The sequence below is a fragment of the Sminthopsis crassicaudata genome, chromosome 4, assembly GCF_048593235.1.
Source record: "Sminthopsis crassicaudata isolate SCR6 chromosome 4, ASM4859323v1, whole genome shotgun sequence".
Classification (NCBI taxonomy): domain Eukaryota; kingdom Metazoa; phylum Chordata; class Mammalia; order Dasyuromorphia; family Dasyuridae; genus Sminthopsis; species Sminthopsis crassicaudata.
In genome coordinates, this window is record NC_133620.1 from 451,526,963 (window position 1) to 451,551,473 (window position 24,511).

At 41.5% G+C, this 24,511-nt stretch overlaps 1 protein-coding gene across 5 annotated transcripts; it reads right to left on the minus strand.

The window, feature by feature from the left end:
• Positions 1-1,631: 1,631 nt before the first annotated feature.
• Positions 1,632-24,511, minus strand: SPAG5 (sperm associated antigen 5). 5 transcript variants are annotated; one of them, XM_074263698.1, is made up of 24 exons: positions 24,315-24,509; positions 12,156-12,275; positions 10,223-11,268; positions 9,955-10,129; positions 8,729-8,803; positions 8,088-8,180; positions 7,870-8,004; positions 7,619-7,738; positions 7,424-7,516; positions 7,227-7,340; positions 6,653-6,746; positions 6,249-6,396; positions 6,079-6,172; positions 5,794-5,927; positions 5,449-5,581; positions 4,712-4,817; positions 4,471-4,563; positions 3,986-4,109; positions 3,706-3,817; positions 3,239-3,319; positions 2,942-3,097; positions 2,746-2,820; positions 2,524-2,604; positions 1,632-1,859 (listed from the first exon to the last, which is right to left on the minus strand). In XM_074263698.1, exons 1-24 carry the CDS (start codon positions 24,465-24,467, stop codon positions 1,788-1,790), a joined length of 3,627 nt encoding a protein of 1,208 aa, XP_074119799.1. In that variant the 5' UTR covers positions 24,468-24,509; the 3' UTR covers positions 1,632-1,787. The 5 variants fall into 5 exon arrangements, with proteins under 5 accessions (XP_074119799.1, XP_074119800.1, XP_074119801.1 ...); XM_074263699.1 differs by having other exon boundaries at positions 24,351-24,505; XM_074263700.1 differs by lacking the exon at positions 4,471-4,563.

Sequence of the window (24,511 nt, forward strand, 5' to 3'; positions counted from 1 at the left end):
TCTGACTCTCAAAGGTCACAGATGACTCCCTAATAACTAAATCTGGCTTTTCTCAGGTCTCTTTATTTATTAATGCAGGAAAGATAAAGATTTTACATTCTTGCAAGAATGAATGCTTAGATTAATAGACACACCTTTTTAACTCCAAAGGCAGTTTTTTATTTCAGATCAGAAAGGGCAAGTTCTTCCCTGGGATTTCCATTAACTAGATGTAAATAAGTTGCTCAACTTTTATCTCAGCCCTCCTTTCATAGTCAGTACCTTGCCCCCAAGGAGTTGCCATTCTAGAAGGGGGAAAGGTAACAGTGGAAGGCTAGGGACAAGGAATAAAAGATTGGATTAAATTCTCTGGCCTCCACTCCAAAGGAGCTTCCAAAGCCTCCTGACAAAGCCAGTCCCTACCCAAAAGGAGCTTATGTTCTTTTGGAAAAGATAACCTTCAATTTTCTAATTTGTTTCATTTCTCCAATTTAATTTTCATGACCAAATAAATGCCCATTTATCCCTTTTTCTCAGTTTTTAAAAAATAATTTGGTTTCTGCATCCTTTTCTAACCCATCAAATTGAGCTAATACTTTTTACATCCCTCTTCATAAAAGTCTATTAATCTCTGCACTGAACTCTTACACTGAATGGATTTATTAATCCCTGAATTCTCTGCTCATTCTTCAGTTAGGGCTGTACTAGGAGTTTTCTACCTCCATTTGTAACACATATCCCTCCTCTTCCTGTCAATAACCTGTCCAGAATTATTCTATTTTTCCATGCCATTCTGCTAGTGGCAACTAACCACTCTGCTATTCCTTTCACTGCCTCTCTGGCAATATTTACCCACCAAAGTAGGAAGTGACACAAATCCAGAACTAGATTTCTAGCTAGGAATTCATCAGTTACTGATGCAGGTTGTGGTCCCTTTAGGAAACTCCGTATCCTTGCGCCAAATCCAAAGGGGTTGTGGGGGAGCTCTATTTGACTCCCTGTAACCCAAACCTGCCACTAGACCTCAATTAAACCTCAATTTCATTTGGGTACCTCCATATCTAGACCTCATCAGTTACTATCCTTGACTTAATTCTTCCTGATTCAGTCTTTCTTCTTCAAATGTCAGGAAGAACCTGCCAAGGATAGCAGGTTTGAGTGCTCTCAGGTCTCATCTTCTTAAAGCTGCCCTTTGCCCCATCCTCCTGAACTTCTCCTGGCTGGCTTGCAAAACACTGCACTCTGCTGATGTCTTCCTGAACTATCCTTCTGGCTTTTGCAGGTTTGGATTCTTCCACCCTCTAGCACAAAGGAATGTAGAAGCCAGATTGTGGAGGGCTTTAAAAGCCAGAAGGAGGATTCAGAATTTTATCCTAGAGGCACAAAAGTCACTATGGAAAGAATTTCAATAAAACAACTTCCTTCTTTGTGGTCTACTTCTTAGGATCTGATTTCATTGCATGCTACTACTGATCACAACTCTCTCTCCCCCTGGATTATCTTGCTGATTTGCAGAATCCAAAACGATTCTTGGATTCTTGACTTTGCTTCTTTGCTTGCTGTGACATTTTGAGTTAGACCTTCTAGATTAGTAGCATCTGCTAGTTTGCAGACCACCAGCATAACCACTGAAAACCACTCCACAAGGACAATTTATCCTAAACAAATTTATTTCAACTTTAAATACACTTAAGTAGATACAGATTGCTGTCTTATTCATAGCATCTTTTCCTCTTTCCTATCCAGCCTGCATTCCCACTCTCAAACCCCCCCAAAAATGAGTCCAATCTGTCATCACTTTGTGTTCATTATCTCAGCAATTGCATCACTTTTTGCAACTCCTGGCAGCCATTCACAACCTCAGGAATGTTCAACAAAGCCTAGAGAAAACAAAGGAAAGTAGGCAGCTTAGTTGGCTCTTATTAACCCATTTGCTTTTCCCCTTGTCCCCCCCGTTTCCTTTTCTCAGTAAAGAGCCCCAATATCAATGGAAGACAAAAGGGGCTTTTTTGGGTTATGGACCCTTTTGGCAGGTTAGTGAAGCCTGTGTTAAAATAAGGTTTTTAAATGCATAAATTTCATAGAATTACAAGTAATAATGCAACCCTTCCTCCTCTCTCCCCTGTGAAATATACAGCCCTTGAAATCTATCCAGATTTCCTCGGAGAGTCCAGGGACCTCAGATTTAGAACCATTACCATGGAGCAAATCATTGAAATTTATAGTAATGGAAGCTCTAATCCTTTCTAGAGAAAGGGGGTGAGATCTGCCATTCATCAGCATTTTTACCACACGGTTCATTAGTGTACCTTTCCTTACTGGAATCCCCCATTGTGCTTTTCATTGGGTCTTTCCATCTGTCCTGTGGCTGGACTTTTCTTTATGTACTGTTTCTCTCAATTAAAATAAGAACTCTGAGAGCAGAGATGTTCTCACTTTCCTAGCTGCATACCCTTTATTTAGCACAGGGTTTAGTATATAACATGTACTCAACATTTTTCCATTTTGTTCTATTTTTATCCCCTCTCCCATTACCATCTTTACCTGATGGATCTGTTCTAAGATGTCATCTAGCTTTTCCAGTTCCTTTTCTGAACACCTCAGGTTCTCTTCTAAAATGTTCCTCTGTCAGGGCAACAGAAAGCATTAACTCTCACCCTAGGGGAAAGAGACTTCAGAGACTAACCCAGAATATGTGGGACAAACAGAGAAAACAAGCCCAGGTGGCAAGTACCAAGCAGGAAGAGCCTCATCCAAACAACTCACATGTTTCTGAGACTTGATCAAGAGTGTTGCCTTTTCTTTTTCCATATCAAGGAGTAACAGCCTCAGTTTATCGACCTACGGAATAATTTTTTTCTCATCACACTGGGTCATGTGCCATTCCCAATGCTAAGTGATTACAAGTCCATTGAAACCTCGAAATGGTAGCCCCCCTTCCTCGGGAGGACCCATTAACTACCTCCTGGCAAAGCCACACTTTCTCCTGAACCCAAGCAGTGTCTGTGGGCTGAGAATTCGGATTCTGCTGGCGTGTCAAAGCCTCCTGGAGCACCCTGACTTCAGTCTCTGATCGCTGTAATGATCGGGTGAGCTGGGTTACCTCTTCTCGAAGGCTCTGGGGATGAGAAGAAAGGTCAGTAATACACTTAACTTCAGGTAGACAGGTTCCTCTTATACCAAATGGAAGGATATAGGACAGAAGTGAATCTCAGTGTTGCCAAAGAAGGCAGGAGGCCAAGTTTCCCAGTAAACATACAGTGAATTCCCCAATCTTATCTATCTGCTCCAGAATCTTCTTGTCCTGCTGTTGGATCACTTCCTGGAGTTCCTTCTCATTCTGTGGGGGAAAAAGAGAGGATGGGGAAAATCTGGATCAGACTATGGGAGAGCTGGACCTACAAGAAAACATGGCAGTGCTCATCCCATGGTGAGGCTCAGTGCTTTAATCCAGCCCCATCCTCTACTACTTCCTAAGAGGCCTCAGAACACTTCAGCCCTCATTCAGGTAATCAGATCTTGCCCATATCCAGACCTCTTTTTTCCTGGGTCTACATGAAAAAGGAGAGGTCCAAGCCTCATCCCTGTAACCCTGGGCAGGGTAGAAGTAGGGCAGTAGCTGGAAAATCCCCACCCAGCCGTAGGTCCTGGAGGAGCCGTGGGTCCCTCTGGACCTAGCTGGCTGTCCCAGTTCTGGGCTGCCCCAGTTCTAGGCCTCTCCCTCACCTTGTAGCGCACACACAGGGCTTGGCTGAGCTTCTCCACCTCTGCCTCTTGAATCTTCAGGGCCTCCTGGTGCCGCTCCTCCTGGGCCTGCAGCTTGACTTGTAAACTGCATCTGTGAGAGAGTTCAACGTTATTTCTTTAATCCGAGAGAAGGAATGGTAGTGATGACATGAGACTGGAGTGAGCACAGGGGCTTGGCCTTCTGGGAAAGGAAATGTGACCAAGGACTGCCTCCCCCATATACCCCCTCAGCTCCCCCCAGTGCCTAGACCCTTCTCACATTTCTTGCTGCAGGGCCTCAACAGCTTTTTCTTTAGAGTCCTGAAGCTGCGAGCACAGGCTCTGGGCCTCCTGCATCAGGCAAGTCAGTTCTTCCAGATTCTTCTTAGCATGGTGGGGAGCCTCTGAAGAATGGGCCCCACAGAGGGAAGATTATCAGGCTGAAGTGAGAGGGACAGAACCCATTTCCTTCCCTTTTCACACATTCACAAGTCAAAACAGCCTTGCTGAGATGATCCAACCAGAAAGACTGAATACAAATGATATGAAGGGAAGAGGGGTAAGGAAGAACACCATCTGAGCAGAACCCGAGGAGGAAAAGTAGCAGTAGTAGAGGGAACAAGGAATTGTGGCCACAGAAAGAGCACCTCTCTAATGTCATCACTTTACAAGCAATAATGAAGTTCCTGCAGCATGCCAGGCAAGCCCCGGGACCTCTGATCCTCTCAGCCCTTCTATGAACAAATACAACTCTCCAGAGCTCACCCTGAGCTGCAGGCCAAAGGAAGATTTTAGATTCCACTTGGGAAAAAGTACTTTTGTCCCTTCTGAGCAAAGGGGTGAGGTCAGGTTCTACCTCTGAAAAAGAAAAACAGCCAGAAGGCAGTGATCTGGTGCCTGTTACAATCCTACTCTAATAATAAAAGGTGACCAACTTGGGGCTAGCCTTTTTCTGCCATGTTCATTATCTTGGGGGGCAGACCCGATTCCACTTGGTCTTCCTCACCTCCTTCCATAGCTCTCAAGACGCTGCCAAGGAAGCTGTTGTCAGGGGGCTGAAGGGGTTGGGTAGGGGTCTGTGTTGCCCTTTGAAGAGGGCTTCCTAGCTCAGCCTGTGGACAAAACCAGAAAGAAAGAGTAGGTACCAGATTCTCTGGGGGCCTAGGCTCACTCACCTGGGATTTGGCACCAGGGAAACAATTAATTAGGCATTCAATGCTAAGTACAATTCAGGATATAATTCAGAAATATAAAACATGATTCATGACAAAGGCACTTGCAGACTAGCTAAGGAGGCCAGACAAAACTCAAGAAAAAGCTGTGTGACCAAGACTGTAGGCACAGAGAAGGAGAGATCATTGTGACTAGAATGGTCAACAACATCTTTACAAAGGAAGCAGGGCTTAAGTTGGACAGTATTTATTTAGACTGAGGGAAAGAAGAGACAAAGACTTCTAGGAAGGGGAATGGTCATATAGGAAAAAGGCAAGGAGACTGGAAGTCAAATGGTCCATTCAGTGGTAGAGGCCTGTGTCTAGTTGAAATAGAGGATTCATCTTAGAAAGGGAGGTTACATGTTGAGTCAGGCTGGAAAAAACCTTCAGGAAGATCCAAGCTAAGAAGTCTTAGCAAGCAACATGCAGTCATGAAAGGTTTCTGAGCAGGTGCTCTATTAGAAAGGTCAGTCTGGCAAGGAAATGTGGACTACTCTGGAGTGAAGGAGATAGGGCACAAGGGACCTACCTCCTTCTTTAATGTGGTCTGTAGCATATAAACCAGATCGTGCAGGCTCTGACTAAGCACAGACAGCTGTGGGGAACTTTGGTGCATCTTTTTCAGCTCCTGGGCTTCTGCTGTTACATCAGCTAGTCTGGCTCTGGAGGAGGGAACAGGGGATGGGAAAAAGCAGCCAAGTGCCAGGAGGAATCACCTCTCATGATTTTTTTCCATAAGGAAAACAACTCAACATTTCTCAGTAGGCCCATCCCCAAACAAACAGTCCCTAGGCCATGTGACAACCCCACCCCAGAATACTCAAGTTCTAGAACCTATTTCTGAAAAAATAAAGACAGTGAAAGGAGATATTACTCAAGGCTGTCCACAGAGTCTTTAAGATCCTGGCACTGCACATTGCGCTCCTGGAGTATGGACAGAGTGGTTTTCAGCTGAGATTCCAACCTAGTCAACTCTGTGTGGGCCACTTGGTTCTCCTGATCCAGAAACTAGGACAGAATAAAGAGGAGAGGGACAGAGATGGGTTTCCAAGCCTTAAGGTACCATAGCTTTTTTCAGTGCTATTTAATGTTCAGACCCCAGAACCATGACATTTTGGAAGGCCTTCAGGCTGTCCTTGCCTTTAAACACAGCACTTACCTCTACATTCTCCTTCAGTTCTTTTACCTCCTCGGTGAGGGCTGCACACTGCTCTAGCTGAGCTGACTTCAAGGTTGCTTCTGTCTCCTGCCACCTATCAAAGGCCTCCTTCAGCCTTCCACTGTCTGGCTGACAAACCCCTGGGCTTCCCAGCCCCTACAGGGACTCACCAGGCAGCTTGTTCTTCCCTACATGAGGTGAGTTCAGCAAGGGCTTCATCCCGTGAGATCAGATCCCGGGCACAACGGTCATACTGATCCTGGAGCTTCTCCAGATGACTCTCAGTGCTAGCCAGGCTCTGCAGCTGCAGCTGCAGATCTAAACCAAAGTTTACCCCAGTAATACCCCCGTGAAACCCCACTCTCAACTCTTCCCAAAACAGGGCAACTGTTGATCTCTAGAAAGCAGCCAAGTAATAAAATGAAAGGCTAAGGGGAGAGAGAGCTTAAAAAGTCACTTTTTAGAATAGGTCCCCATAACAGACTAGGAAAAAAATCTTTCTCCTAGCTTCCTTTCACATATCTGTGGCTCTCAGTACAAAGCCTTGGCTAACTTTCAGTCGGGGTATCTATACCTGCCGCCAGCCGTCTGTTTTCCAACTCCAGCTGCTCAATTCGGGCCTGGGAGTCCTTTAACTGAGCAGAGACCTGGTCCAGCTGCCAGGAAACCTGGGAGGAAAGGAGCATTTCATCTCACCCAGGCCAAAGGTCTCAAGACTTAATTGAGTTTCCTATCCTGAGAAAGCTAAACAATGAGCCATCTTATTGGCTTCCCAGGCAGACAGAGGGCAAGACAGAAGTTTGCAACTGAAAGCCAAGGCAACTGCAGAGGAAAGAGGAAGCAAAAACACTGGTGCAGTCTAAGGGCTCTGGCCCATATGGCCACATTGTCCTACAGTCTTCCATATGACCCTCTATACTGGCCAGGCTCTACAGATGACTTCATATATAAAATAACAGAGAATACCAAAGTCTATCTTGCAACTAAGCTAGCTAGTCTCTAATTCATGATGTAGAAGGAAGAAAGTTTTATATTGTCAGTGAAATTGTCAGTGAATTGTCAGTGAAAGTGCAGACTGGGAAGAGAACTGACAGAGGGAGAGACAAATCCAACAGTGAGCAGGCCCAAGCATCCCCCCTGCTTTATACCTGTTCCACCTTCTCCCTGGCTATATCTCGCTCCTGCAAAGCCTTCTGACTCTTGGTGATCAAAGGCTCTGTTAACTTCTGGGCCTGATTCAGCATGGCTGTCCACACAGTATACTGCCAGGAGACAGAAAGCCTAAGTCAGAGGGAAAAGTATGGGAAAGGAGAGAGAGAAGAGGTACTATAATGAAGACACATACATCCAGCTGCATTGTAACCCAGTCCTTCCGTAAGGTAGAAGCAAGCTGTGTGGCCTGTTGTGCCATCTCCTTCTGCTCCAAGTGAAGAGAAGCCTACAAGGCAAAGAATGCAACAGGATAAGGGATGTGGAGAAAAATGGGAAAGCTTCTGTTTCTCACCTCACCACCTTCTCCCTGTCTCCCCTCCCAAATTACCTGCTGGGCTTGGGTCTCTCTCAGGAGATCACAGAGCTCCACCTGTGACCCCAGATCCTGCTGAAGCTCACTGATACGCTGACCGAAATGTGCACAGAAGGCCTCCAATATCGTCTCTGCCTGAACGGAGATGGAAACAGGTAGCACAGAATAGCCCACAGCAGACTGCTGTCAGAGGCCCTGAGGAGCAGCAGGTATATGGAGTCAGCCCTAGTAGCAGCTGTCGCCCAGGAGGGACCCCTAGCACTTACTGCAGTTTTTCCTCTGAGGGCTGCTTCTTCTCGACTCCTTGCTTCATCCCGCTCTTCTAAATGGCTCTGAAGCTTTGTCCTGGCTCTGTTCAGCACCTCCCAGCAGCGGGAGACTAAAGCTTCTGAATCCTGGTGCTAGGAGATAAGAACCTGGCTCTTTCTGAGGTCCCTTGCCCTTGGCTTCCACCAGCCTCCAACCGCACTCTCAAAGCACTCACCTCCTGCTTCAGTGCTGCCCTATCCTCCCTTACGTTCAGCAAACATTGGTTTAGCAAGGACAAGAGTTCCTGGGACTCTAGAACCCATGATTGCTAAATGGGACAGAGGGAAGTACTTGGTTCATCAACATTATCATCATCATCATCATCAGTCAAGCCAAATCTTAAATCCCCATATCCCACCTTAAAAGTAGTGTCAGGCAAGAAATAAGGTCACTGGGGAAGCATGCTGTTTGCCCTAGAAGGAATGCCCTGAAATAAGGGAAGAGGTCACTAAGACTAACTAACATGGATTGTTAGAGACTGACATATGGTTATCTAGGGAAAAGGAATAAGCATTTACATGACACCTACTATGTGCCAAGCACTCTATAAATATAATCCTACTTGATCCTCACAACTCTGTTATGATTCCCGTTTTACAGTTGAGGAAACTGAGACAGGCAGCGAGAAGTTACTTTCCAGGGACCCACAACTAGCAAGCATCTAGAGGTCAGACTCACACTCGGGTCTTCCTGGAGCTAGGCCCGGTGCTCTGCCGCTGTGCCACCAGGCACTGAGACCCATTCCTTCTCTTTCCCAAAGTATTCAAAACAGAAAGCCCCTCGATGTGCAACAAAAGGACTCACAAGAGCACTTACCATGACGCTCCCAGCCTGTACTAGATGATGGCGGGCCTCCCGACTCTCCTGTAGATGCTGGGGCTCATCTGCCACCTAGGGAGAAATTCATCTACCTGCTCCTTCTGCCAAGACAGAACCTTCCAGGCCCCTTCCCACCTTTTAATGAATATGCCTCAGTGCCCCTAGCCCAAAAAAACCTTGGGGTGGGGAAGGAAAGAGAAGGAAGAAATAGATGAACATAACATTGCCATGTCTGGGAGAAATGAAAGTGGTCTAATGGCACGATTTCTTGGGGGGAGGGGAGCTTCCCTGTGCTGACAGAGGCCATGGCGTCGGTCGTTCTGCTGAGTCATGACATTTCAGCAGTTTAGATTTGAAGCAGCTCTGCCACAGCCTCTAGGGGTTCACTGTAAAAGCTACCAAGTTCCCTGGAGACCCAAAGTGAGGCAGCTTGTTCTCTCTGATGTGCTGAGAGTCACAGAGTACCCCCATGTGCTCCAGGCAGGGGAGGGGTGGGGGTGTGTGTGTGTGTGTGTGTGTGTGTGTGTGTGGCCTGAACCAGGGGTAGCCACAGAGTGATCACATTAGTGGGATGGAGGAGGAGGTCATTTCCCATCTTGTTCTACTTCAGTGGCTTCCTGAAGGACTGGGCAGATGGGGCTGGGGGGAGAGGTGGGGGTGGTACTCAGGAATGTTTAGGAACATGGAACCAGGTGAAGAGGGGGACAAAGAAGAATGGACAAACCACCTAAGATATGCTCAATCTGAGGTTTTCAGAATTTCTGGGGCAGGTGAAGCAAAAGTGACAACCAAATACATTTTCAAAACAAGCATAAGGAAAGACAGAGCACTCCCTCTCACAGCTGGCAATAATGACCTCTACTCCCTATCTGAGTGGCCATGACATGTTGGGGAGACACCCAGAAGGTCAGGACAGCAACGTTAAAGCTTACTCAATCCTTCCTATTTCCTGATAATTTCCTTTCCTGCTAAGAGCAGACTCACTCTCCTCCCCAGGCCTCTGCTGCCGGAGCTGCACAAGGACATCCAAGTGCAACACCACCAATCCCATCCCAGTCGCTTTCAGTCACTAATGCTACATGGCCCTGCCTCCTACTTATCTGTGGGTGAAGAGGGGTACGGACACGCCAGTCCTTAGTCCTCGCTCTACAGGTAAGACAACATTCATGAGGCCTGTTCCTTCGCCTCATGGTGGGTCTAGGATTGGGAAGAGACCCTCTTACCCCACTGAGGCAGAAGTCAGTCTGGGTGCTGCTCTCCTGGGTTTCACGGTGAGAGACAGCCCCACTGTTCTGCCAATCCCGAAGCTGCCGTGAGAGGGCTTCCAGAACAATGAGGGAGCTAAGCAGATGATCTTCCAGGTCCCGTCTAGACAAGGCACTCATATCTGGGGGTCGGCTGCATAGAAAGGTAAAAGGAGGAGATGGAGAGAGATGGAGAGGAAGATGCTAAGACAGGGCCAGAGATGCAAGGGAGCAAGAGATCACTCACCACCACAGCAGGGAATCTGTCTCAGAGGCATTGTCTTTCGTACTGGCCTGCTGGGCCTGAGATGTATTGGTGCTCTTTTCCAGCAAAGCTGGGGTCATTAGCCATGAACCCACAGTGCTAGAAGAAACAGGAGTAGCGTTGGATCCTCTATCACGCATCAAAGCAGGAAGAGGGAAGCTCTGGCGCAGACTCTCCAGCATTGCTGAGGTGTTCATCCCTTTATCAAGCCATGTCAAGGGGGACATCCACATCCCAGTACTGGGACTGCAAGTTTTACTAGAACCTTCTGCTGGAGCCACCTGAGGCCCAGTTTCTGCTGGAATTTGAACGGGGAGGGATGGCCCTTCTGCTGGCCGGGCTTCCTCTGATGAATGGGAAGGTTGCAGTTCCTCTCCTCTACATGTGAGTGATGTGCTTCCTGTGTTGGGGTCTGAAAGGCTGACAGGGTGACTGACCCCCGAGGCAGACAAAGGAGGAGACTGCTGCATGCAAGCAGAACTGTTTGTCAGAGGCACGGAGGCCTTGGGGACAGCTTCTGTACTAAGGGCTCCTGAGTTTTCCTCTGGGCGCTGCTGCTCAGAACAGGGACTGGAGGGATTCTCCATACAAAGATGTGGCAGAGCATTCTGGGAGATGGCTCTTCCCGGAGTGGCAGTGATAATGTCTACAGAGTTGCCATTCAGGCAAGGTGCTACCCCTGGGGTCACCGTAGCCGTCAGACTTGGAGAAAGGCCAAGAAGGATGTTATTTGCTTCTGCCTCAGCAGCCAAGTCCTTTTCAAGTGGATTGTCTGACTGTAGCCCTTGGCTGAGCCTTTCTTGGGAAGGAGAGGGAACCAAGGTCAACGATTTGACCACATCATCATTCAATGGGGCTGCTGCTTTGGGAGTAGAACTGGTTTGGGGAACCAGCCCAAAACACTGCTCCTCTGTGCCACCCTGGGAAGCTTCAAGCTCCTTCAAAGGGAAACATGGTAATTCTGAGGGGAAATCTGTCCAAATGGTTTTGGGAAACTCCAGTAGAGATGGGATGCTGCTGTCCTCTGGCTAACAAGGAAAGAAAAAGTCAAGGATTTAACAAAGGTCATTTTACTAACCCAGGTATCTCATCCTATAAAGCAAGCAGGCAGCAGCAGGGTAAGTCCCTCAAATTCTCTGTTCAACATTTTGGCAAGAGGGCACCTTGCCAAGCAGAACTCAAACTTGCTTTGTTTCATGTAGAGAACTAGGCTGGTCTCTTTTCACCACAAAAGTGACAGGACTACAAGGAAAGACTATTCAACTGAGATACAGCTTATTGTACAAAGAATAAAGCTAAGTATTAACCTGTGCAGCCTGACGCATCAGGAGACAGCAAAAACAGGTGGAAAGCCCCTTAGGTCAGGAGATAGGAGACCTAAATTCTAGTCCCAATTCTGATGCTAATTATATGACTGTGGTTAAATCCTATCATGCTCTCCCAGGACTAGAGTTCCCACTGGGTATTCCCTACTTCTTTCCTATCTTACAAAGTGTTAGACAGTGAACCAGACAGCCTGTGAAGCACTTGCTCCAGCTCTTTTAGCAAAAAATTCGATCTTTTACCAAGGCCATAAATTCCTTTCACATCTGCCACCATTATTCCTTCCCCTTGTGACCTTTCTCCATTACCACCAATCAGGGGCTCTACTTTAAAATGAGCAGAGGGAGAGAAGACTTCTCTCATCAGCCAGAGCTATTTTGCAGCCGCTCACTGAAGGCTGAGTGGGGGAGGAGTTGGTAGGAACCAATGGTAAATGGGGTATATCAATCTCTAAAGCAATATGCTAAGACTTCCCAGACAACCCACCATTATAGATTACAGTCATCTTGTCCTAGCCCACTGCTGCTCCCCTAAGTTCTCATGCAGGGCCCTACTCCCAAATCTCATGCAGACCCAGACAAATGACTCTTACCTGTGGCTGATACAACATGGGATTTGTCTTTGAGCATGCCAAGGTGACTTTTGCAGGGCTGGGAATAGCATTTGGTTGTAAGAGGAGTTCCTGGAGTGGCAGACGATTCTCAGACTTGCCCTGAGATAGAGATAATAGTGAGAAAGAATAACCACAGGGTCGTTTAGGTTGACTCAAACCTCTTAAAGGAGCCCACTTTTCAGAATTTTAGAGCCAGAAAAATATCTTAGAGATCATTCAACCTCATCTCACCATTACACAGATATAAAGAGATATTTCAAAAAAAAGATACTCAAATGTAAGCACATATATACACCCAGTTTTCTCCACATGCTACAAACAGATCATAAACAAAACCTCCAGAAATCTAATATATAATGAAGATTTACTAAAGAAAATCTCAGAAAAAAAAAAAGTTTTGCTGATTACACAGCTGATAATTTTCTAAAAAGGGAAGATTCTGGGGAATGAATGCAAGACCAAAAGCACTGGATACTAGGATTGCATTATTCCTAATACCCCAAATTACAGATATATAGACGTGATTTTTTAAAAGAAATATTAACAGGATTTGGTGAAAAGAAAAAAAAAATCATAATCCTGAATGGGATACAGGGTAACAGAATGGATTAGAAAATAAAACCTAATAATCTACTGCCTATAAGAAATAAAGCTTCGTATACAATTAAAGCAATGTATCACCAATGAAAAATAAATTAAAGCAATAATCAGAAACTATTTTGTCCAACTGTATGGCAGCAAGTCTGACAATCTAACTGGAAAGGGATGAATGTTTACCAAAAAATATAAATTTCCCAGGTTAACAGAAGAGAAAATAAATTACTTAAATAGTCCCATTTTATTTTTATTTTATTTTTAATAGTTTTTATTTACCAGATATATGCATGGGTAATTTTACAACATTGACAATTGCCAAACCTTTTGTTCTAATTTTTCCCCTCCTTCCCCCCCTCCCAGATGGCAGATTAACCAATACATGTTAAATAGTTAGAGTATAAATTAAATACAATATATGTATACATGACCAAACAATTATTTTGCTGTACAAAAAGAATTGAACAGTCCCATTTTAGAAAAAGAAATTGAACTCCCTAAGAAAAAAATCTCCAGAGCCAAATGGATTTATAGGTGAATTCTACTCAACATTTAAAAAATAATTCCAATATTTTGTAAATTATTTGGAAAAGAGGTAAAGGAGTACTGCCAAATTCCTTCTATGACACAAATATGGCATTGAGATCTAAACTAGGAAGAGCCAAAACAAAGAAAGAAAATTTCAGATGAAAACTGCCTGTTTATAGTCTTTGATAATTTAGCAGTTGGAGAATGACTCTTATTCTCATACATTTGGATCAGTTCCCTATATGCTTGAGATATAAGATCTTTATCAGAGAAATTTGTTGCTAAGATTTTTTTCCTTCCAGTTTCTTGCTTTTCTTTTAATTTTTGCTGCACTGGTTTTCTTTGTGCAGAAATTTTCAAATTTCATATGATCAAAATGGGCCATTTTACCTCTTATGAAACTTTATTTCTTTTTTGTTCATGAACTCTTCCCCTATTAACAGATATGACAGCTTTACTAATTTGCTTATATCACTCTTTATGCATAAATTATGTATCTATTTTGAGCTTATCTTGGCATATGATATTAAGATGTTGTTTTATGTCCAATTGAAACTGGAAAAGGACAGTTTTTTTAAAATTAGAGAAAATTAGAGTGAGCTGAACCAAAACAACATTTATGAAGTAACAATAACATTGTAAAGATGAACACTTTTGAAAAACTGAAGAACTCTGGTCAGTGCAATGACTAGTCTTGATTCCAGAGTATGAATTAGATGAAGCATGCTCCACACCTTCTGAGAGAAAGGCAATGGACTCAAGCTTCAGAATAAGATATATAAGATATGACTAGTTAAGAGATTTTTCTTGACTATGCCTATTTGTTATGAGGTTTTTTTTTTCTTTTTCTCTTTTTTCTAATAAGAGCAGGGAAAGAAAATAAATTTAATTGAAATGCTTTAAAAGACAGCATCAATATCATATATATATACATGCACATATACATTTAATAATGGAACATATAAGCAATGAATTAGAAGATGTAGATAGTAAGACAACAGTTGGTGACTTCAACCTGTCCTCTGATCTAAACAAATCTAGTAAAAATAAAACATGTAAAATTAAAGATCTAAATGAAATGTTAGAAAACTATACATAAAAGATCTTTGGCAACAACAGAACGGGAATCTTAAGAAATATACTTATTTTTCTGCATCAGAGGACACAAAACCTAATCATGTATTAGGATATAGATAGCATATGATTTTTACCACAAAGTAGAAAGCTCATAACATATCTTTGACAGAATGTGACACAATAAATAATTATAATCAATAAGGAATACAGACCTATTTGGAAATTAAGATAATCCTAAATCGAAACTGTATGTGTGCATGTGCACATTTATTTATTTCAAAGAAATGAAATTACTTTTAATTGTGATGGTAATAAAAACAACAATCCCCTCAAAGCCCAACTTATTCATGTCTTCAGAAAAAGAGAACATCAGTAAAATAGGGGAATACCAGCCAGGATGAGTGCCCTGAGACAATTATGGTAGGTATACAACTCCAGCAGGAGCCCTGAAAGTAGTGAATTGAGCTCTGAGGATACTGCTGAGTAGGTGTGATGTAATTGCTTCTAAGAATCAGGGCATAGGTTACAGGCTGGTCCTATTCAGAACTGCTACAGAAAGGCAAGATATAAAAACTCTCCTCTCCAACTAAACAAACCAAACCAAACCAAAACACCATTACCCCCAAAATTCGAAATGCTTTGATGCTGATAGCTAAAGTAGGCCAAGCTTGAATCCATATGACAGACTGCTGTCTTTATGAACCAGTATATATGACAACATAATAACAAAAGCAAACGGTTCACATTTTTTGTCTATATTGCCCTCTGTGCCAAATTATATAATGTAATGCAGTCCAATGCAAAGTAATAACTTAATAGGAGCAAGCTAGGTGGTGCAGTGAATAGAGCACCAGCCCTGAAGTCAGGAGGACTTGAGTTCAAATCTTACCTCAGATACTTAATACTTCCTAGCTATATGACCCTACACAAGTCACTTAACCCCAATTCTCTCAGCAAAATAAATAAATGATAACTTTATCCCTAAATCCTGATTAGTTAAAATCACAGCAGAAATCAAGTACTTGCTTAAATCACAAGAGGGGAAAAAAGTAGAACCTACATAGATTCACTGAAAATCTTCACTTGACAAAAATTCTAAAAGTTCTACCCTAACAAATGGAAACTCCAGGAATCTAGGAGTCAACAGAAGCATTGCCACTTACTTATCAAATTTTCTTTCAAAAGTACTGTTAACATTTTCCTTTATAGAAGGGCTGAGTATCTCATTTCTTTCTTTAAAAGATTTAGTATTTTCTTTTCCCCCCAATCATACGTAAAAAGAATTAATATTCATTTTTAAAATTCTAGTTCCAAATTCTCTCTCCCTCTTTACCTCCCCTTCCCAAATGAGAAAGCAAGCAATTTGATAGGTTGTACAGTTTCATTTCTTTCTAATATAAAAAGTAAAATTCTAAAGCAAGGTGCCTTCTCATACCTATTTCTTGTGGCCAAACTTGGTCAACAATTTAGATGGTTTTGTCATCAATGTGTGTATTTTTTTTCCTGGCTGTTTACTTATTTCACTATGTAACTATATTCATTGTTTCTTATAACACAATAAAGGAGAAGATACCCTCCTTTTGATCTGGAAAAAATTAAGGATTTGAAAAAGACTTGCATTCTTTATGGGGCTACATCATCTTATGTTATTAGAGAATTTGGTTTATGAAATCTTTTTTTTTAATTTTTTATTATTAATTTTAAAAAATTTTATAATTATACATTTTTGACAGTATATATGCATGAGTAATTTTTTTTTATAAAATATCCCTTGTATTTATTTTTCCAAATTTTCCCCTCTTTCCCTCTACTCCCTCCCCTAGATGACAGGCAATCCCATACATTTTACATGTGTAACAGTATAACCTAGATACAATATATGTGTGTGTAAATCCAATTTTCTTGTTGCACATTAAGTATTAGATTCCAAAGGTATAAGTAACCTGGGTAGATAGACAGTAGTGGTAACAATTTGCATGCATTTCCCAGTGTTCCTTCTCTGGGTGTAGTTGTTTCTGTTCATCATTGATCAACTGGAAGTGAGTTGGATCTTCTATGGTTTATAAAATCTTAACCCTAGTGATTGGAAATTCATAGCAAGGACATATTTAGTACCTGGACAAAATTTGTTGCAGCTTTCAAAGTATAGTGAATTATGCAGGATACAAGCCCAATAAGCAAACTGGAGTTAATATTCCAATCACCTTTGACCAACTAGCAGGTGAAGGTCAGTATGCAGACAATTCAGCACAGACTAATTACCCTATAGCAGCATATGAGCAAATTGCTGCTGCTGCTACAAAAAGATCAAGGGGAAGCCTTCACAAAAATAGAGCAAGATCCCAATGAACCCTTTGCTGATGTTGTGGGATGTCTGCAGACAGCTGTCACAAGAACTATTGGAGAAAATGCAGCTACAAAAATAATGATCAGACAACTGGCTAAAGAAAATGCTAATGAGGTTTTCAGAAGAATTATATGGGGACTACACAAAGATGCTCCTTTAGAGGAGATCAAAAGCTGCTATGCCATAGTGGACACAAGTTCTTATTATACCCACGCTATGATGAACATGGGAAGACAGGGTCCCTTTTGGCAAGGGACTTCTAGAGAGACTTGCCAATGCTTTTAGTGTGGAAAAATTGGACATCTGAGAGCTCAATGTAGGTATAGAGACAGAGTGAGAGGACAAGGTGAGAGAATAAGATCCAAAACCCTGTGTCCAAAATGCAATTGAGGTTTCCAGTGGGCCTCAGAATGTAGATTGACCCAGCGAAATGAGAGGCAGGGCCCAGCTTCAGGGCCTCAGGTGGGGCATGATGGCAGGCGTGGTTACACCCAGAGAATCTTTAGAAATTCAATATTAAGATATGATCAGTCAGCCAAAAGGCAATCAGATTGGAGAAAGGGATTACAAATGGGGAGAATACAGGCTTTTTTAACCCAACAGAAGGGCAGTGTCCAGTATGAGCAGCTCCAATATAATTGCCAGATGATGAGGAGATTTAGAAAGTGGTAAATAGAAGGGACTAGGTAGGTTAACTGCTTGAGAGAAAGGGTTTGCTTGTATCTCTAAAGATGGAGAAGGAATCAGATGGGTGCCAAGGAACACCTGAAGAGAGACAGAAAAAGAGAAAAAAACCTCAAAACAAAGGAGAAGATCTAAGAAACATTTGACACTGAAAGAGAAACTTTAAAACCAGCAGGAATCATTGGATTCCCTGAGATTAAAAATTGTTAAATAAAGACTGTTGGAGGACTTGAAAACCACCAGGAATCATTAGATTTCCTAACACATAATAAGACTATTGCAGAACTTCAAAACTTGCAGGAATTATTGGATTCCTGGCACATGAAATAATGGACAATAGATTCCTTTTGGAATATTTCTAGAACTTATGGACATGTATAACTCACCATTCTGATTCATGTTATTTGTTACATTACTACTAACCTGTGCTACTATGTGATTATGTAATTTATGTAATTATGTGTAATACCTCCCATATTGATAGATTTATGGACACCTGTTTTAAGAGTGAGACCCTTCAGAAACCCGCTAATCTGATTTGATTTCCCATTTCCTTTGGTTTTCATCTCCCTTCCTGAGACTTCAGGGAGGGTGTGATCATCTCCTTTTATGGTGTTTTCACCCCTTTTTTGAGCAATCAGGGAAGGTGTGATCACATATAACCCAATTTGGTTAGTCATTCCCAAATAGATATCTAATTTTGCTTCCATTTCTTTATTACTGCAAAAAATAGTATCTTTAAAAAAAAAAAAAAAAAAAAAAGAGCTGCAGCTGTTTTTGTGATGCAAAAGACCTGGAAATTAGTTAGGAGACCCATCAATTGAAGAATGGTTGAACAAATAATGTTATATTAATATATTGGAATATTATTGAGTATAAGAAATAACAAAGAAACCTGAATGATCTGTATAAAATGATACAGAGTGAGGTGGCCAGAATCAGAACAATTTATACAATAACAATATGGTAAAGAGTAATAGCTTTGAAAGTCTTAGGAGTTCTGATCATTGGAATGACCAGGATAAAACATTCAGTCCAGCTTCTGACAGAGAAAGATTGACTTGGAATACAAATAGAAATGTGTATATTTTTGGAACAGTTTTGCTTGATAGAATAGTTGTTATAAGAGTTTTGTTTTTCTTAATGGCAGGGTGGTGAAGTAACCAGAAGATAAGATTTTTTTTTAATTGGAAAAAATGTAATTAAGTGTTGCTAGAAATATTTTGGTGTAACATAGGGTTTTTCTTTTTGACCTGCTTGGAGTATAGGCCTAGCAATGGAATCTATGGGTCAAAGGGTATGGCCATTTTAATCCCTAGTTCCAGATTGAATTCTAGAATAAATGAACCAATTTGCAGCCCTGTGGACATTATATTATTGCGCTTTTCTATAACCAATTTGTTAGGTATGAGGTAAAACCTCAAAGTTGTTTTGCTCTGTAATTCTTCTTAAGAAGATTTCACATATTTGTACAGCTAATTAGTTTATAGTTTTGTGGTTTTTTTGGTAACCAAATATAGGTTAATTACAAGTTTATTTTACACAGAACATTCACAGCTTGTACCCTTGAAAAGTATATAAATAGTTAGGAGAATAATAATGTATTCTACGTATACTAAAAATAATACTTAGTAGCCAATATATTGGCTAAGGACCAAAAGAGGATGCATCAAAAAGGTCCAGGAATATAAAGAACAGTTCATTATTTAAAAAGCCATCCCAAAATGCCATAACATTTATACCACTTTCATCAAATATTGTAATCTTTGACTCAGTTCCACATATATTTACAAATATATAGAGACTCAACCACAGTGAGAACAGTAGAGCATTTGATACTTTGTATGGCAAACTGTATATTTAAAATATATCACCATCACAATGTTAAGAATAAATGACATATAGCATGGCATCTGTTAGGGAAATTAAGTTTATTTAGGTTTTGCCTAACTTTATCATCATCATTTCTCTTCAAATGAACTCAGTATAGCCTCCAAGTCAAAAAGGAAATTGCATCAAAACTTTTTTTTTTGTTGAGGCAATTGGGGTTACATGACTTGCCCAGGGTCACACAGCCAGCAATTATTAAGTGTCTGAGGCCAAATTTGAATGCAGGTCCTCCTGACATCAGAGCTGGTGCTCTAACCACTGCCCCACCTAGCTGCCCCTGTACCAAAACATCTTATTAATCACATGAAATAATAAAGATGACCATAAAGTTATATGACTCTAATTAGTTTGTGTTTTTTTTTTCCCCCCCCCCAAGGCTGGGGTTAAGTGACTTGCCCAGAGTCATACAGCTAGGAAGTATTAAGTGTCTGAGACCAGATTTGAACTCCAGTCCTCCTGAATTCAAAGCTGGTGCTCTATCCACTGCGCCACCTAACTGCCCCAGTTACATGACTCTAGAACCATGGTAGTAACAACATGATGATCAATTGTGATGGACTTGGTTCTTATCATGGTGATTTAAGGCAATTCCAATTGACTTGGGATGGAAAGTGCCATCCACATCCAGAGAGAGAACTATAGAGTCTAAATGTAGGATGAAGTACAGTATTTTCACCTTTTTGTTTGTTTTTTCTTTCTCATGGCTTTTTTTCCTTCCTTTTTGGTCTGATTTTTCTTGCACAACATGAAAAATATGGAAATGTTTAAAAGGATCACACTTATTTAATATATCAGACTTCTGTCTTGGGGAGGAGGAGAGGTAAAGGAGGGGAAAAATTCAGAAAAAAAGTTTTCAAAAATGAATGTTGAAAATTATCATTGCATATATTTGGAAAAAATAAAATACTATTGAAAAAAGAACAGATTAGGTACACAGGACAAAATAGGGTACAACTATAGCTATCTAGTGTTTGATAAACCCAAAGATACCAACTCTTGGGATAAGAATTCATTATTTGAAAAAAACTGTTGGGAAAACTGGAAATTACTATGGCAGAAATTAGATATGGATCCACACTTAACACCATATACCAAGATAAGATCAAAATAGGTCCATGACTTAGGCATAAAGAATGAGACCATAAATAGATTAGAGGAACAGAGGATAATCTACCTCTCAGACCTGTGGAGGAGGAAGGAATTTATGACCAAAGGAGAACTAGAGACCATTATTGATCACAAAATAGAAGATTTTGATTACACCAAATTAAAAAGTTTCTGCACAAACAAAACTAAAGCAAACAAGATTAGAAGGGAAGTAACAAATTGGGAAAACATTTTTATAGTTAAAGGTTCTGATAAAGGCCTCATCTCCAAAATATACAGAGAATTGACTTTAATTTATAAGAAATCAAGCCATTCTCCAATTGATAAATGGTCAAAGGATATGAACAGACAATTTTCAGATGATGAAATTAAAACTATTTCCACTCATATGAGAGAGTGTTCCAAATCACTATTGATCAGAGAAATGCAAATTAAGACAACTCTGAGATATCACTACACACTTGTCAGATTGGCTGAGATGACAGGAACAAATAATGATGAATGTTGGAGATGTGGGAAAACTGGGACACTGATGCATTGTTGGTGGAGTTGTGAAAGAATCCAGCCATTCTGGGGAGCAATTTGGAACTATGCCCAAAAAGTTATCAAACTGTGCATACCCTTTGATCCAGCAGTGCTACTACTGGGCTTATATCCCAAGGAAATACTAAAGAGCGGAAAGGGACCTGTATGTGCCAAAATGTTTGTGGCAGCTCTTTTCATAGTGGCTAGAAACTGGAAGATGAATGGATGTCCATCAATTGGAGAATGGTTGGGTAAATTATGGTATATGAAGATTATGGAACATTATTGTTCTATAAGAAATGACCAGCAGGAGGAATACAGAGAGGCCTGGAGAGACTTACATCAACTGATGCTGAGTGAAATGAGCAGAACCAGAAGATCGTTGTACACTTCAACAATGATACTGTATGAGGATGTATTCTGATGGAAGTGGATATCTTCAACATAAAGAAGATCCAACTCACTTCCAGTTGATCAATGATGGACAGAAACAACTACACCCAGAGAAGGAACACTGGGAAATGAGTGTAAACTGTGAGCATTTTTTTGTTGTTGTTTTTCTTCCCAGATTATTTTTGCCTTCCGAATACAATTCTTCCTTTGCAACAACAACAACAACAAAATTCGGTTCTACACATATATATTGTACCTAGGATATACTATAAGATATTTAATATGTATGGGAATGCCTGCCATCTAGGGGAGGGGATGGAGGGAAGGAGGGGAAAAATTCAGAACAGAAGGGAGTACAAGGGATAATGTTGTAAAAAATTACCCATGCATATGTACTGTCAAAAAAAAAAAAATAAACTCCATATTAATTTTAAAAAAACACAAAAAAACCACACACACAAACAAAATAGAAGATTTTGATTACATCAAATTAAAAAGTTTCTGTACAAACAATATAATGCAAACAATATCAGAAGGGAAGTAACAAATTGGGAAAATATTTTTACAGTTAAAGGTTCTGATAAAGGCCTCATTTCCAAAATATAGAGAGAACTGACCCTAATTTATAAGAAATAAAACCATTCTCCAATTGATAAATGGTCAAAGGATATGAACAGACAATTTTCAGATGATGAAATTGAAACTATATCCACTCACATGAAAGAGTGTTCCAAATCACATTGATCAGAGAAATGCAAATGAAGACACCTCTGAGATACTACTACACACCTGTCAGATTGGCTAAGATGACAGGAACTAATAACGATGAATGTTGGAGGGGATGTGGGAAAACTGGGACACTGATACATTGTTGGTGAAGTGAAAGAATCTGGCCATTCTGGAGAGCAATTTGGAACTATGCCTTTCTTCATTTAGTAGAACACCTATCATGTGATATAGAAATATCCCTTGGACTTGATAAGTATAAAATTCTTAATATACACAAAGAAAAAATAGAGACTGAAGGCTTTGAGCCAGAATCTGGAAGTCAAATTGAATCAAAGGATGAAGACAATACTTGACCATACCTTGCCATTTTGTAAGCAATGCAAAAGAATAAAGCAAGCTATGGTTGTTTATGTAAAAACATTTTTATCATCTGCCAATCCAAAGTTTAAAAAAAAAAAACAAATTTAGAGCAATTAATGCCTCTATAGTAATACATAAGATAAGCTTTTGGAATAGTAAACTAGGCGTCAGTGGATTTAAAACTTATAGAAATGAAACCCACATCCTATTTTCCAAATAAAGACTGACATGTTTGCAGAAAACATGATAAAACAGGTTAAAAATGTACAGAAATGCTCCTGGAAAAGATATCACTTCACAAAACGGCTGGCAATGGATACACACCACTGGATTCATCTAATGTAGATCAAAAGGGGTTTGCTTCCACATATAAGACCGAAGAGTGGAAAAGAAAGGCTGCCTATTGGTGATGCCCACATAAATCCAACCAATAATATGCCAACAAAGAACCTTTGAACAAATGGCCAGATCACATTAATTCACAGAAATGGAGAGGTTACAGGTCATGGTCACCTGAAACTACAGAAAAGTTTACGTTTAGAGAAGCTGGATTTGATCGATGCTGATTATTTAAAGACTGAATAGAAACTGTTGCAAAAATTTAGTATCTGGGTCAGACAACTGGGAGGCTAGAATTACAAGCAGATACTTGGTACTCAGATGCAAATCCCTATGCAACAAATACAGCCTCAAAATAACTCAACAAAGAGTCAAAGAGGGCAAACAAAGAGGGCAGAGCGCTGGTCCAGAAGGCAGGAGAAGCTGAGTTTATTGTGACTTCTGACACTTACTCGCTGGGTGACCCTAAGCAAGTCACTTAATCCCAAGTGCCTCAAAAATAAATAAACTGTTCAGGAACCAGAACAGAGAGAAAACAGTGGCATACAATTGTCCTGATATAGTATTTCTTCTTTAAAAAATGAAGACCATTTCACCATTTTCAATAGATATTCTTAATAGCCAAATTCTATACAACAAAACGTTTCCAAAATCCAAAGATTATGGGAAAAAATTAAAGCTACTGAAGAACAGGATGAATTACATAGTGACGTCATTATTATCACTGTCTGCGCTTACATACCAATGCTTTTATCAGCTTTTCAAAATTGACCATTTTATCTTCTGCCACAAAGAACACATGAAAAGGTAGGCTAGCGGCACCCTTTTCATCTGAACTTTAATGCACAAAGGGAGTAAACCAGTAACAATAATGATGTAAATTGCTCGGTAAAACCTTATGGAATACAAAAAAGTAAGTTGTGTGCGTCCCATGTAACACTACGCACGCACGCAGTATATGCCCGTAACTGTTTTCACATTCAAGTTCACCTTTCTTTGTATTCCGGGCCGGAGCTTCCTTGCACATAGTAGGCTATTTTTTTAAAGCAATATACAATGGGTGCATGAGTACACATATGCACACATACATGCATTTGTGTATCGGTATTTGTATACACGTACATATCTACCATTTTTAAAGTTTATGAAGCATTATTTCCATAGCAACTTGATGAAATAGGTCACGTGTGCAACAATTTATAAAGCACCTACTATGGGCCAGTTATGCTGAACGCTGGAAGAGAAGGGAAAAGGCGGGCCGCGGATAGCGCGCTGGGCCCGGCGGGCCCAGGGAGGGTCAGGATTCTCGGCAGCCTCGCTAAGCTGTGCGCCCCCTCTGTAAGTCCCCTCTGCCTCCCTCAGTTTCCCCGCCTGTAAAAAGGGATGATAAGCACGCCAGCGTCGTGGTGTGGATAAAGAAGGGCATTTACTGAACGACGGGGCCCGGCCCCCACGCGGCTTCTGGTCTCCCCCATCACCTCCGTTCCTACGGAAGTCTCCCGCGCCCCTCCCCCTCCTCCGCGGGAACGGAGCTAACGGAAGCCCGACAGGCCCGGCCCGCTCACCCGCGGTGGCGCAGCCGGGGAGCCGAGACTCCTCACCCGCCACATGGCGCGCCGGGGGCTGGGGGGCTGAGCCGAGCTTCCCCGCTCCTCCGGGTCCACCGAGCCGCCGAGACGCCGAGGAAAAAGGTCCAGGAGCCGAGACCTCCTCGCCATCCGCCGAATCCATTCGAACCCGCCGCGCGCTCGCTGTTATTGGT

What these genes read in the sequence shown, in the direction of transcription:
- SPAG5 (XM_074263698.1), bottom strand. Translation starts at nt 24,467, where the DNA reads ATGGCGAGGAGGTCTCGGCTCCTGGACCTTTTTCCTCGGCGTCTCGGC. An exon ending in GGGCAGCACTGAAGCAGGAG is followed by an intron (nt 8,005 to 8,087) that starts GTGAGTGCTTTG and finishes CTTATCTCCTAG; the next exon opens with CACCAGGATTCAGAAGCTTT. An exon ending in CCAGGGAGAAGGTGGAACAG is followed by an intron (nt 6,747 to 7,226) that starts GTATAAAGCAGG and finishes CTTTCCTCCCAG; the next exon opens with GTTTCCTGGCAGCTGGACCA.